General features: G+C 42.6%; 1 protein-coding gene across 1 annotated transcript; it reads right to left on the reverse strand.

Moving 5' to 3' along the window:
• Window positions 1–111: 111 nt before the first annotated feature.
• On the reverse strand, window positions 112–7,425 carry LOC132464540 (protein-glutamine gamma-glutamyltransferase 2-like). Its single transcript, XM_060060977.1, has 16 exons — window positions 7,278–7,425; window positions 6,745–6,915; window positions 5,912–6,142; window positions 5,578–5,696; window positions 5,144–5,272; window positions 4,623–4,800; window positions 4,197–4,329; window positions 3,959–4,062; window positions 3,558–3,700; window positions 3,344–3,443; window positions 2,780–2,860; window positions 2,286–2,353; window positions 2,019–2,148; window positions 1,569–1,729; window positions 1,129–1,265; window positions 112–683 (listed from the first exon to the last, which is right to left on the reverse strand). Exons 1-16 carry the CDS (start codon window positions 7,291–7,293, stop codon window positions 497–499), a joined length of 2,088 nt encoding a protein of 695 aa, XP_059916960.1. The 5' UTR covers window positions 7,294–7,425; the 3' UTR covers window positions 112–496.
• Between the last annotated feature and the right edge of the window lie 5,308 nt (window positions 7,426–12,733).

Genomic DNA, 12,733 nt, shown 5'->3' on the forward strand with positions numbered 1-12,733 from the left:
TCAATCCAATCTCTTATACACTGCAGTCTGCATCAACCAATGCTCTGGGAGACATTGGATAGCCTGTTAGCCAGTCCCCTCAGTTTAGCCACAAAATATTGGGCTCAAATAATAGTTTGCATAAAATGTCTTTATTACAATTAAACAAGAATAGATACAGAAAGCGTGGCAAAAAATTGATTCAATGAAAAAATAGTGATCTAAAGAAGTGCAAAATTAATGGATATATGTCTAGCAATACCACATTTAATATCAATAAGCCATGCTTTATGATAGCCCTGTGACATTGTAAAGAATTAAGGCAATATTTGCATTTTCTTCACGTTAATATAAATTAATGTATTAATTAATTCAATCAGCGCTACACATCATGGTATATTAAGAGAAGTGAAAGCACCTTGAATTGCTAGATATATTTGATAGTATAAGAGTGAGTGCCAGAGCCTTGCTGACAGCTATAGGTTTGATCACAACTTGTAGGGCATTACAATCCTCTCTACCCGAATATGTTGGGCATTATGGAACAATACGAGGGTGGAGTCTTGCGGACCACCAGCGTGGCGACTCCCTTCACGTCCTGGAGCCTGTCGGAGTCAAAGTCCACCAGGAACTCCCTGACCCCCGCCCTCATGGGTGTGAAGGACAGCTCCACAGACACACGCTGGCCTGGAGCGATGCTACCACTGAGCGGGAGAGAACATATGTACATATGTAGTAGTGTTTACATTATCTCAAGAGCGTTATGAAGAGTGAGAGTTGAGTACGGAGGGAGGAGAAGATGAGGAGAAGAGTAGTTTAAGGCATGGTTAGGAAGATATGGAATATTGAAGAGAAAGGTAACATGACTTAACAGACTAATTTGCAGAAAAATATTAGTATTTTGCATAAATTATCTATAAAAGTATTTTACACTGCATTTGATTCATTTTATGTACAAACACTGTGCGTATATTGACTGACAGCTCAATGCTAAACCCACTGTCAGGCCAGCATCAGATGTTTTTACATACTGGTGTATGTATGACAATTGATCATAAATTAAGAAAACCCTTCCATATCAGTTATGTGATATGTGTTATATGTTGTATGTCATCACAGATTTATAATTTATTTTGGACAGATACTTACGAAATGCGGATCTCTTTGGTGCAAAGTAGGCCAGCCCCTTCGACAGTGAACACTCCTCGGTTCAGTGGCACCGGCAATGGATTGGTGAAGGAGATGACGGTGGTGATTTTCCTATTTAAAATCACCCAGCCAGGAACCTGGAGAAAGGAGAGATTAGGATGTTAAATGGGGGTGCACTCCACTCTATGTCCACACTGGCTTCTTGAGCGGACGATGTTGTGGAAAAACTAACACTAAAGGGAGGAGCCTGAGTTGAATTTAATTCAAATGACCTGACATCTGACCTTTAACCTGTCTACCTGCATATAAACTGGCAATGGTTCAAGGTTAATCAACAGTTCTTAAGCTTTTTAGATATTAGTCATTCGGCACTGACACTTATATCAACTTATGTCACAAAGGACGAGGCTTAGCGTCTTGCTCATGAATAGGAAACCCACCTTAATACTGAGTTTGGGCTTGCTCAGTGGGATGTTGACCATCTCCAGGATGGATTTTTCCTGGCCGGACACTTCCGCCACCCCTGTCACCCGGATGATGTTGTGCTCGCTGACGACCGATGCATACTTAGTGTAGAGTAGACGCACCGTATCCCTGTGGACTGTGTGGGGAACAGAATGAACACAACAGAAAAATAATGAATACACAAACGACCATAGCTAGCCGAAACTTTGCACTCCATTACTAAAATATAGATTATGGGAATATATATATGAACTACCAAGTTTCTAGAGATAGACCACCCCCCCTATCCACAAGTCAAAGAAGAAAAAGAAGACTTCAAGGCTTTGTTATATAGGGTGTAATTGGTGATTTCATACTAAATAGCCAACGCCGCTGTTATGTCTCTAAACCAAGAAGGGTTGAAGTGCTGGCATTAGACCACGTACCTTTGTGAGCAGGAATGACAACATTGACCGTGCTTTTCTGGAACCGTCCAAGGTGAACTGAGTTGTAGGTGACAGCCTCTGACATCATGTTTAATTTGCAGCTGACTTCTTTGTCTCCCATGTTCTCCAACTGAGAGAAAGAAAAATTATAGATCCGTTGATGATAGGACCTAGCCATGAGCAGTAACGTCACAAAGACAGGATCGTACAGGGTTATGCACTCTCTGCATCTCCATCCGTAGGACACTGAATGACATTGGAACTTGCCTCAAAGATGACGTCAAAGTCGGTCCCGAACACAGGTTTGGCGTGCTTGATCTCCAGCTGCACGTTTCCTGTGAAGAGAAATATATTTAATCCCTGTACACAACGAATGTATAATGAAGATGAATGTATTGACACATTAACCTTAAAATATCATATATGAGACAAAACTAGGACCGCTCAAAGTATATATTGCTGTGATGGGACCTCTCAAGAAGCAATCAAGTGGATCAACATGGAGCCTAAGGGGGGGGGGGGGGGGGGGGTCAAGGACTCCGAACAAAAGGAGATTTTTAATCCTTTCAAACTGGCCCAGGGTTAAAGCTGGCCGGTTTCACCTATGGAGGGATTAAGGCAATCAGCATCAGAATAAAACTTTTCAAAGAAGGTAATTTATCTTGTTGTGGGTTATCCTCCGTGGGGGGTACGAATCAAACGATTGAACATGACGTTGTTGCTCTGTGGTCGATTTGTAACAAAAGGACTCTAAACTGCACCTGGATTTGATTCCTCTTCTCCATCCGGCCCGGAGATGCGCCGCCCTGCCTTGTTGTACACCTCCCGCTCCTTGGCTGAACCTGTGGAGCAGGAGCAGATTCGGTCACCCGCAGCCTAATGGACATGGGCAGAGCCACAACCTCTGCCGAGGCCAATATTAACATCAACTGTGCTCTAAACTAAACAGAATGTTTTCCTTTGGATGTAGTTAGAGTTGGGGCTAACAGTGATCAATGAGAGGTTTCTTAATGTCTGTGTGTCGATCGCTGTGGCCCTTCATCCTCACCATACCATAAAAAAGTGGAATTTAAAATAATGTCATATAATCAATTTTGATAATTGTCATTATTAGTGCTTCTACTTCTAGTCCTAACTTGATCAGCAACAATCAACGTGACTAATATAGGTAAGAAAAGTCTCAATCTTTAACAGCATGCTGTTCCATTCACAGGTTGCCGTTAAAGATTTACAATTTTATTCTGTATGATAGGGTAAGCATAGCACCCCATCGTAAAGGTATAAGTGAGTATGACACTGTCTCTTGATGTCAAAAGGAAACCAACCTTCTTGGTACTTGTACTGAAGGGTTATATCTTCCCTCTCGTTACCATAAGGACTTTTGGTGCTAATGTTCCTCCCCACATATGCAGAGTTGGATGAAAGCTATAAAACATTTAAAAAGGAAATGCAAATGTTTTTTTTTAAAGATAAGCAAAAAGTGGTAGAAGTTATAATAAAAATGGATAAAGAATAAAGACATGCATAATAATCACCCACCCGCTTTCGCTGACCGTCTTGTCCGATTTCCCAATTGATGATGTCGGCATTCACCTCAGCAAAGACAAATGGAACATCAAACTTCACATTGAGGTCCCCTTCTTTAATGGCCTGCAAAGGACATGGGCCACAGCGAAACATACCTAGAAAGGAAAAAATACAGATTTATTTAAAAAAAAGTTCAGTGTACATAAAGTGACTTTGCACTTAACTTGCAATAATAATCCATATTTACCGGAGCATATCAAACACAGAAGATTTTAAAGAATAATCATAATATCCAAAGCATAAGTCGTTTCTTTTGCAGGATTTAAACTGATATGGGAGCACAAAGAATTTGCAAAAGAAAATATATCTATGCGTAAAGAAGCCCATTTCTAAACATGGCAAGAGGGCCCTACCACTACTCCTCTCCTGAGGTGTGGGGTCCAAGACTTGCCAGCCACCATATCCTTCAGGTAGATCTTCTCTCTGCATGTAAGACTCGATCCAACAATGAAAGTTCCTGACACGCAAAATAAAAAAATAAACATTATAATCACACAAAGTTGTGAGCTATGAATTCCTACAGGGACTCATAATACATAACATAACAGTGTGTCGTGTTCTGCATGTGCTGTGAACACGAGAGGATCCTACCAGATACTGTCATCTTTGTGAACTAGTTGCCCATGCATGTCGTACACTCGGTCGATGGAGAGGTTTCCGTCTGTGTCATGGGCTGACTCAAAGTTGGTGATGCAGCGTGTGGGGATGCCCAGGCATCGCATCACTGTGAGGGGACACATGACACATTAGAAAGGCTAGAGTCCCACCATGCATCTGTCTGTCCTTTATATTGCGTCAACCTAGTTTGTGTTAACTGTAGACATTCATGGACAAGTCATGTAACAATGCAAAGTTAAATTCAGGATGACGTTCAGATGAGGCTTTGATTCAGTATGTGTGTGTGTGTGTGTGTGTGTGTGTGTGTGTGTGTGTGTGTGTGTGTGTGTGTGTGTGTGTGTGTGTGTGTGTGTGTGTGTGTGTGTGTAGGTGTTTTTTATATTGTGTTATTCCTCTGACCTGTGCAGGCCACGGCTGCAAACACCCAGCATTGGCCATATTTCACTCCAGACTTTGATTTGCTCCACTTCTCCAGGATGGGCACACTGCTCATCCATTTGGTTGGCTGTACTCCACCTGTGTAAGGTGCCTGCCATTGACCCACCAAGACTCCACCGTCATCATCGTTGGCATTCACCTGGATAAGGGGGGATTACAGCATTAAATATTTTTAACGATGTAAAATGATCTTAATGCAACTGTTTTATGCTCCTGTGACTGTCATGTCATTATTACTTCATTAATTATTACAACAGTTATTTTAATGAAAGAGTCCTAACGCCGCAAGCTTCACAGCCAGTCAAAAACCATAGCTTACTTTGGTTTTCATCAGGATAAAATAGATTTTAGTTACTACTATTTTCGTCATGCACATCCGTATAAAGCCAGCTCTGCGATCTAGTTCTGCGTTTGGCTCTGTTGTCCTGATGCAACACACACATAAAAAGAACGAATGGTGGAAGTGGGTGTATATCTCCTACCATGGCAACGACTGCCCTGCTGATGTCGACAGGGTCCCATCGCTGAAGCATGTCGTTTGGGGGGTCTGACCTCGCTGGGTTAAAGCGGTCAAGGATCTCAAAGCAGATGTCCATCACATTATCTTCAAACTGAGAATGTCACAAAGGGACAGACAGCAAATTTTGGGAGCGTCAAACAATTTAGAAAGAGAGAAGAAAATACTGATATTGATACTACCGTTATATCATAATAGTCATAATATAGGAATTATCCAAATGTGTATGTGTGTGTTTGTTTGTTTGTTTGTTTGTTTGTGGGTGTGTTTGTGTGTGTGTGATTGTGTGTGTGTGTGTGTGTGTGTGTGTGTGTGTGTGTGTGTGTGTGTGTGTGTGTGTGTGTGTGTGTGTGTGTGTGTGTGTGTGTGTGTGTGTGTGTGTGTGTGTGTGTGTGGTACCTGTCCGAAATTCCATGGCAACCCACTCATCGAATTCGCACTCCCAGTGAAAATGCGACCATTCTCGTTCATAATGTATTCCTTGAGCAGACTCTCATCAGGGAAGTACACAGCATCATCTAATAACGCACACACACACACACACAAAGCCTATATGAACCTCCATATTTATATACGTGCTTCTGGGTAATGGGGATGTGCTGCAGAAGTGAAATGACAGGTGAAAGGTCAAGTACAGATTCATTATCGTTTTAAGATTTTAGATGTATGTGGATGTTCCGTTTGTTTGTGCACATGTGCTGCGTCTTTGTGTGCGAGTGTTTGCTAGTATTACCTTTGCACCAGGGATTAAACAGCAAGTACATTTTGGTAAAGTCCGTCCTCTCCAGAAGTCTATTCCCTGACATCAGTTCAACAGCCAAGCGGTGCTCGCCAACGGCAGCACGGGCGGGACTGTACACAGTCAGCAGTAATTCGTTGTTCGCGCTCTGCTGGTGTAACCACCACTTGTCATTGGACCCTCCAGTCGTTCGCTGTCTGATCACAATATCATCCTTGATCTTATCTGTGGAAATGCAAGGTAGGATACAGAAGTAGGTTTCAAATTGATAATCTGAAAATACGCGACGAATTTAAAGTGCAAGGTGCCGGTGAACTATGTTATTAGATTCCATGGTGTGCTCATAGAAGGAGTATTTTTTTTTGTTACTGCAAGCCAGTGATGCAACTAGCAAAGTAATATAGATGCGCAGCGCGAATTGCACAATATGGTCATAAGGGGGAAACCTAGGCTCCCTCTCTGACAGAAAGAAGCATGGGTGGTCAATGAGCTGTCAAGATGTTACTCTTTAAGAGGTTGTCAGTCAGCACGCTTCCAGTAGTGATGGCGTGTTACGTGGTGTATTATGATGTGTTTGATTTAGTGCACTTACTCGTTTAATTAGTACTATGTGCTATGGATTGTGTATGAAAGAGGTTTGATATTCCAAACAAAGGAAGGGCAATAGGCACACGCATTGCGGCAGGAGAAGTTGTTGAAGTTGTGCAACCCTTTTGAAAAACTATTTGAAAATTGTAAAGGAATAGAGCAGCAAAAAATGAGACTCTTCAATTCATGTAGCTCTATTTCATGTGACCATCTCTGCATTGAGGCCTTGAGTTGCTTACCCTGCTTTAAGACCAGGGCCAGCTCATGGCCGGACTGCAGCGGGTCGGAGAGGTGCACCGTCAGGGAGAAGGCTTGTCCCCGCCGAACAATCAAACGCTTCCTATCAATCTCCTCAGTTCGGTGTTCCCGGTTGTTTTCCTGGCTTCTCAGATCAACACCAGCAATTAAACCTTAAAATGAAAATCAGAGACAGGATGTTAAGAAGTAAAACACAGCTATGTTTCGTTTGTCTTCAGTGGGATGACTGTCCTGATGAATTCTTTAAGTGGAGGCCCAGTGCCTCAGATCTGCTGTAGTAGGTCTATTAGTTTATGAAATGTGGATTGGTCATATCACACTCTAGTGCAGAGTTAGACGAAGCACATTTCTCTTTCCTACTGTAGGAAAAAGAGAGAGAGAGAGAGAGAGAGAGAGAGAGAGAGAGAGAGAGAGAGAGAGAGAGAGAGAGAGAGAGAAAGAGAGAGAGAATAATTGATCCAAAGGACAGGCAAGGAAAACGTGTGATGAAAACCAATGTTAGAATGCTACTCACGGTTTGTGTGGGCCATTATCTTTGCTAAATTCTTCCCAAGAGTTGCTCTTACACTGGTCCAAGTTTGCAACGCCGGGCCCTAGCCTACTCCTCATCAAGACGCTGTATTTATACAGAACTGAACTGCTCTCAGTGTGTGTGTGTGTGTGTGTGTGTGTGTGTGTGTGTGTGTGTGTGTGTGTGTGTGTGTGTGTGTGTGTGTGTGTGTGTTAGAATATTGCAACATTCTTAGATTTCAGCAGTATTGCTCTTATCGTTACTTGCTTCCCAATACTGTCCCCCCTGATGTAACTTTGAGGCCAATATAACTGTTAGCGGATTGCTGTTGAAAGTTTAAAGGATTGCCGTCTGGATTGCTTATGAGATTTACTGTCACCATTACAAAAACATTTGTCCACATGCCCACAAACACTGATAGGTGTTTGTCTAGGGCAACAACCGGCTCTTTGTAAGAGACACGTAGGCCTTATGGCTGAAGAACAGCAGATGTCAAATAGGTTGGCCAACAAGTGACAAACATGCATATTTCGCTGTTCCAGCCACCTTCTTTAGAGGCCTCGGGATCTCTTGGCTTCTATCACCTGGATGCCTGCTGCCTGCTGCCTGCTGCCTGCTGCCTGGTACTGGTTCAAATAGTCCTTATATCACTGTCCCCCTATTTTTTCAGATAAAAATAGCAATCGATATGTTCCAAGTTCCCGGTCTCTATAGAAATGGCACCCTTCACTGCTCCAATAATAGACTGCTGCTTATGATATGGCAATGCCTGTGTCCCCTTATATTCCTGTTTTGTCTAGAATTAGATAAAAAAAGTAGACATGGCAGATAAAAAAATAAATAAATCCTTAGCAAGGATTTTTATTTTAATTATTTTATCTGCCATGTCTAGTGTGGGCTGATGCTGTGTGTGTGTGTGTGTGTGTGTGTGTGTGTGTGTGTGTGTGTGTGTGTGTGTGTGTGTGTGTGTGTGTGTGTGTGTGTGTGTGTGTGTGTGTGTGTGTGTGTGTGTGTGCGTGCGTGCGTGCGTGCGTGCGTGCGTGCGTGCGTGCGTGCGTGCGTGCGTGCGTGCGTGCGTGCGTGCGTGCGTGCGTGCGTGCGTGCGTGTGTTTGTGTGTGTGTGTGTTTATTGTATGTACTGTTGGGTATGGACACACCCTGCTGCCCCTCCACATGTGAAGTTCCTAACGGATAAGTAAAGTAATTTGAATTTGAATTGAATTGAAGGTAACTTTCACCTGTGCGGAAAGTTGCCAAAATCTGATTCCTGTTCCTCTTTGAGTCCAACGTGACCTTGATGTGTTGAGCTCACCAATCTGGCAAATATTTAATGTCAGGTAAAATATCCCTTTTAATCAGAGTTACAGTCTTCTTGCCAGGTAAATTGCAGCAGAAGGATGATACCTTCCAAATGTCTGCCTTCAGGTGTGGGGATGAGGCAGCTGCCATCAATTGAACAGTCAGGAAAGAACAAAAGTAGAGCTGGAGAAGCCACATGGAGAAACATAGAATGTGTGATTGTGTGACTGTAATGACGGTAGAATGCCTATTATAAAAGTCAAAGTCAAAGTCTAATGTATTTCTATAGCACAGTATCATACACAGTGGTTATTCAAAGTGCTTTAAAATAAATAAAATAGAATGAAATATATATAAATCAACCAAATATATACAGTATATATATTATTATTCAAGTAACGATAAAACAAAACAAAACAAGATTAACTAAAAGCAATAGAAAATAAATGGGTTTTTAATTTTTATTTTAAAAGTTAATTACAGTTGGAGCGGATTTCATTTCTGTTGGTAGTTGGTTCCAACAATGTACAGCATAATAGCTAAATGCGATTTCACCCTTCTTAGACCTGACCCTAGGCACAACCAAGTGACCAGTGTCAGTAGATCTAAGTGACCTGTTAGGTTTGTAATAGACTAGCATATCTGAGATGTTTTTCAGCCCCAGGCCATCGAGTGTCTTAAAGATTCTCGTACTGGAAGCCAATGCAAAGACCTGAGGATTGGTGTGATGTGTTCTCTTTTTGGGGGATTTTGTTAAAATTCTGGCAGCAGCATTGTATGGTGTGTTTCTATTTGCAGCTTTAGACTTCCTTTAAATGACTTTAGAATGTTATTCCAGCCAAAAGTACTTTGAATAGAATCTGTGTTTGAAAGGTCAAATAAAGGTTTCTTCCCTTTCCTTTACATATTGTATCACATATCAGTGCCGCAAATGAGGATGTTGTCCACATAATGGGTTATGCAACACAATTCTAAATAACACAACACAATCAAAATTCTGTTGTACGGTCTCATAATTTCTTCATAGTAGTATCGGTCAGTTAATGTATATTTTTTCTTAGACATCTAAGCATTTCACAGCACAACCTTCCGGAGGTCCACAAAGATTTTAAGCTGCTGGACACTTCTAAAGCTGCAAATTAGAAGAATACTTAAAGTAAGCAGCTGATTGAACCATTGAACCCTTGAACTATGTTTCATAACTTGACACTGTCCTATCAAAGTGCTTGAATGAACTGAAAAATGAAATGAATCAACTTCATTTTATCAGAATTTCAATCTGGCTTTTGAGAACTGCACCGTACTGGGACATAATCAATCCCTCTTGGGTCGCCTGGGCGGGGTTGTCTGTTGCACGACCCGAAACACCTGATGAACCCAGGATACAACACTGAAGATGTGTCCAGGTGCATCGCAAGATCTTTTTCTATAAAACCTCCAAAACGTGGTGCAACACATTCTACCAAACACAAAGCAATTAAAATTCAGCTGAAGTCTGATGACCTGGGGGAAAACTGGAAGTGAGTTTGGTAGCCTGTGCTTGAATTGTCACATATCACATATCAGTAACGCAACTGTTGATGTTGTCCACATAATGGCTTGTACAACACAATTCTACATAGCACAACGCAAAAAAAATTCTGCTGTATTGTCTCATAATTTGTTCATAGTAGTACCTGAAATCATCAGCTACAGAGGGCATAGGCTAACTACTAGGTTAGGGCTAGCTGCAGAGACTACAGGCTAGCTGCTAGGTTAGCACTAGCTGCAGAGACTACAGGCTAGCTGCTAGGTTAGCACTAGCTGCAGAGGCTGCAGGCTAGCTGCTAGGTTAGCACTAGCTGCAGAGGCTGCAGGCTAACTGTCCTTGTTTCTGAACAGTGGCTGGAGGCCCGTCTGTCCTTCCTGCAGAGCGATGTGGACGAGTACAACAAGGCCATGAATGAGTTCTCCTCCAAGTCACACGCACACACACACACACACACACACACACACACACACACACACACACACACACACACACACACACACACACACACACACACACACACACACACACACACACACACACACACACACACACACTTTTGAGGAGAGGTGGCTACCCAGATATGGAAAGTGGTCCACATTCACAAGGCATTCATTTGCAATTGTTATTGTCGGCGGCGGTGCAAAGGTGTCTGGTGGAGAACCTGGGTCTTTTTGATGTGGGCCACAATAGCATTGTCATCTGCATATTGCAGATGACAATGCAGAACAAATTGCAATCTGTTCTGAAGAAAAACTTGACACCGGTGGGTCGATTGTTACCAATGAGGTGGAGGATGGCTGCTATAAAGACTGTGAAGAGGGCGGGGGGAAATAATGCAGACTCCAGTTTCAACCTTAAAGGTTCAGTCTCAGAGCCATTGCAGAGGACAGCTGCTGACATATTGTCATGGAGGAGTCTCAGGATCCTAATATACTTTTCTAGGCAGCCACACTACACAGCAGCAGTTGTTGTCCATCGAGACCGATGATGACGTCCATACTCTGAGGGGCAGACGGTTGTAGGGCATCCTTGTGACATGCCCCAGCCAACGCAGTCGGTGCCGAGTGATTGTGGCCTCAATACTTTTGCAGCCTGTCCTCCCAAGGATCTCAGTGTACGGCACTCGGTCACATCAAGTGATTCCTAGGATGCGCTGCAGACAGCGGATATTAAACTGTTCCAGGGACTTGATGTGGCGGCTGTAAGTAACCCAGGCTTCACAGCTGTAGAGGATGTTGGTGATGCAGATTGCAGTAGGGCCGAGATCGTTTATTGGCCTGTGGCATGTGCCACCACGACCACTGACATACCATGGCATATGCCGTTCAGGAACGGTAACTGCTGTTCTGAAACGGTAACTGCCGTTCTGAAACGGTAACTGCCGTTCTGAAACGGTAACTGCCATTCAGGTGGAAGGGCATGCCATTCTGGAACGGTAACTGCCGTTCTGAAACGGTAACTGCCATTCAGGTGGAAGGGCATATGCCATTCTGGAACGGTAACTGCCGTTCCCAACAATGGTATGTGACACCAGCATGGCCCGCCTCCTCCGTATAATTTCAAGACAAGTATTACCGTAAATGTAAAGCTATATATATTCGGTCTTTATTGACACTATATCACAACATAACGGCTTAAATAAAGGGATGTATACGTTTCTCTCGTCCGTGCTGTTGTTAGGATATTTGCGATCTGTTTGTTGTTGCTTTGAAATGACAGATGCTTTTGAAAACAGCCGGACTTGCTCCGGTGACGGTAGTTAGCCTAGTCACCTAAACAAGTCTGTTTAGGTGGCTATAGAGCTATAGGCTGTGTCCCAATTCAGGGGACGCATCCTTCGAAGGGTGCATTCGAAGGGCGATTGCGTCACTGCGACGCGTCAAGGGCTGTCCCATTTCGAAGACTCCTTCAAATGCGGCCGACAAATGCAGCCTTCTTTTCCCGGATTTGAAGGATACATGTATCCTTCACGGCCCAACGTATCCCAAGATTCATTGCGCGTTGGATTTTTTTCTGTCAGAGAGAGCGGAAGCGGCAGTTGCAGCAAATTACATTATTCAAGGACAAAACTATGTAAAAACATTTTTTGGTGTTCAAATAAAGTTGGGACTATTTTAAATTTGTAACTTTATTGTCAAAGTTCAATTTCATTAACACGAGCCATATAACGTTAAACTAATTAACGTTATATTTTAAATAATTATTATATAACCGAATCAGAATCAGAATCAGAAAACTTCATTGATCCCGGGGGGAAATTGTTTTGTTCCAGGTGCTCCGTACAAATTGAAATTACAAGCATAGAAGATAAGATTATAAAAAATAGAAAATTCTGAATAAAATACAATAAAATAAAAGTAAGAATAAAGTAAGAAGTGGACATCTAAGTGAAAGTGGACATCTCTGAAAACGGCTCCATATTTCTCCTCCGCCGTCCGGTTTGAACCGCAGCTGTCAGGGTTGCTAGGTGACAGGTGCGGCGCGTCATCACGCAAGGTAAAGGGTGTTAACGGCTTGTTACGCAAACTTGAAATGCTCCGTAGAATAGAATAGAATAGAATATAATCTTTATTTGTCATTGGGTTAAATACAATGTATTTACACAACGAAATTAAGGTGCAGATCTTGT

Source organism: Gadus macrocephalus, chromosome 9, assembly GCF_031168955.1.
Source record: "Gadus macrocephalus chromosome 9, ASM3116895v1".
NCBI lineage: Eukaryota > Metazoa > Chordata > Actinopteri > Gadiformes > Gadidae > Gadus > Gadus macrocephalus.

What these genes read in the sequence shown, in the direction of transcription:
- LOC132464540 (XM_060060977.1), bottom strand. An exon ending in GTTTAATCCCTGGTGCAAAG is followed by an intron (nt 5,697 to 5,911) that starts GTAATACTAGCA and finishes GTGCGTTATTAG; the next exon opens with ATGATGCTGTGTACTTCCCT. An exon ending in TGTCATTCCTGCTCACAAAG is followed by an intron (nt 1,730 to 2,018) that starts GTACGTGGTCTA and finishes TTCCCCACACAG; the next exon opens with TCCACAGGGATACGGTGCGT.